The 1708-nt window shown below is 40.0% G+C and overlaps 1 protein-coding gene across 1 annotated transcript; it reads right to left on the bottom strand.

Annotated features, from left to right (window-relative positions):
* Nucleotides 1-340: 340 nt before the first annotated feature.
* On the bottom strand, nucleotides 341-1285 carry LOC121133466 (olfactory receptor 150). The gene has a single exon (XM_040730035.1). The coding sequence runs from the start codon at nucleotides 1277-1279 to the stop codon at nucleotides 341-343; it is 939 nt and encodes a 312-aa protein (XP_040585969.1). The 5' UTR covers nucleotides 1280-1285.
* Between the last annotated feature and the right edge of the window lie 423 nt (nucleotides 1286-1708).

Raw genomic sequence — 1708 nt, 5'->3', positions numbered from 1 at the left:
TAGTCAACACATTGAGAATATAAAAAGATATGACCAAATATACTTATTCAACAAATAAGACAGTAATCTTAGCTAAAGGAACACATTCTATGCATATAAAGCAAAATTAACCATAAAATTCTTTGATGGATTTAAAATTATATTTATAGGTTTTACAGGTTACTCTTGGTAGGTAAACATTGGAACATTCAAGAAGTGTCTTTTCTATGTGTAAGAAACTGTAAATACATTACTCCCTGAATCACCAGTACACTTATGAATGGACACACATTGTTGTCTCAGGACTCTTTCCTAAACAAAACTTCTAGATATGGTATGTTTTGCTATGGTGACTATTTTTTTACACATGGAATTTCTTTTTTTGAAATAACTTATTTAGAGCAAGTTTGACATCCCTGTTCCTCAGGCTGTAGATCATGGGATTCAGCATGGGCACAACAGTAGTATAAAACACAGAGGACACTTTCCCTTTGTCTTTGGAACTGACTGAGAAGGGCTGCAGGTACATGAATGCCAGGGAACCAAAGAAGACAGCAACAGCAGAGAAGTGGGAGCTACAGGTGCTGAAGACTTTGAATCTGCCCTCAGTGGATTTGATACGGAGGATGCTAGCAATGATGAAAGCATAAGAACCCAGGATGGTCAGGGTTGGAATAAAGATATTGAAAGCACTGAGGCATAGAAGTACTACTTCATTGACAAAAGTACTGGAGCAGGCAATCTCCATCAATGGGAAAAGATCACAGAAGTAATGGTTTATTATATTAGCCTTACAGAAAGCCACTCTAAGCATGCAGAAAGTATGAACTGCTGCCCCAATGAAGCCCATGCCATACACCCCACCTACCATCCAGGAACAGACTTGGTAAGACATAGTGACATTATAGAGCAAGGGATTACAAATGGCAACATAGCGGTCATATGCCATTGCAGCCAACATGTGGCACTCAGATATAACAAAAGCAATGAAGAAATAGAGCTGTGTCATACATTCCTGGTAGGAGATGACATTCGTCTCTTCCACAAAGTTCACCAGCATTTTAGGAGTGATGATAGTAGAGTAACAGAGGTCAATGAAGGACAGACTGCTGAGGAAGAAGTACATGGGGGTGTGCAGGTGGGAGCTGAGCAGGATCAGGATGATCATTCCCAGGTTCCCCAGCACTGTGAGCAGGTAGATTCCAAGGAAGAGGAGGAACAGGGGCAGCTGCAGCTCTGGTTTGTTTGTTAACCCAGCAAGGATGAACTCAGTCACTGTAGACTGATTGCCTTCTGCCATTTCTTCCTGGAGCTCTATTTAAGAACTAAAGAAAAAGCTGGGCAGTGGTGTTGCATGCCTTTAATCCCAGTACCCGGGAGGCAGAGGTAGGCAGATCTCTGTGAGTTTGAAACCAGCCTGTTCTACAAGAGCCAGTTCCAGGACAGCCTCCAATGTCACAGAGAAACTCTCCCTTGAAAAAACAAAACAAAACAAACAAACAAACAATAAGCAAGAAAAAAAGAGGTGAAGCAAAAGTTAGATATTTATTGTCTTTCCATAAATAGAAGTGTATAAAGAATTTCAGAATTTCAGAAAGGTATTTCTAGTTCTCTCACAATAACTTGTGTATGCTATATGACAAAAAATTTTGATCCCCTAAAATACGGAACATGCAAACAAATAACATGCAGACCTAAGGCATCTGCATTCATCTGTATTCTTTCCCAG

This window comes from Mesocricetus auratus, unplaced genomic scaffold (assembly GCF_017639785.1).
Source record: "Mesocricetus auratus isolate SY011 unplaced genomic scaffold, BCM_Maur_2.0 Super-Scaffold_100022, whole genome shotgun sequence".
Taxonomy (NCBI): domain Eukaryota; kingdom Metazoa; phylum Chordata; class Mammalia; order Rodentia; family Cricetidae; genus Mesocricetus; species Mesocricetus auratus.
Note: the sequence above shows the minus strand (reverse complement) of the source record. Positions and strands in the feature narration are given on the sequence as shown.

Coding starts and splice junctions, on each gene's coding strand:
- LOC121133466 (XM_040730035.1), bottom strand. CDS start 1,279: ATGGCAGAAGGCAATCAGTCTACAGTGACTGAGTTCATCCTTGCTGGG.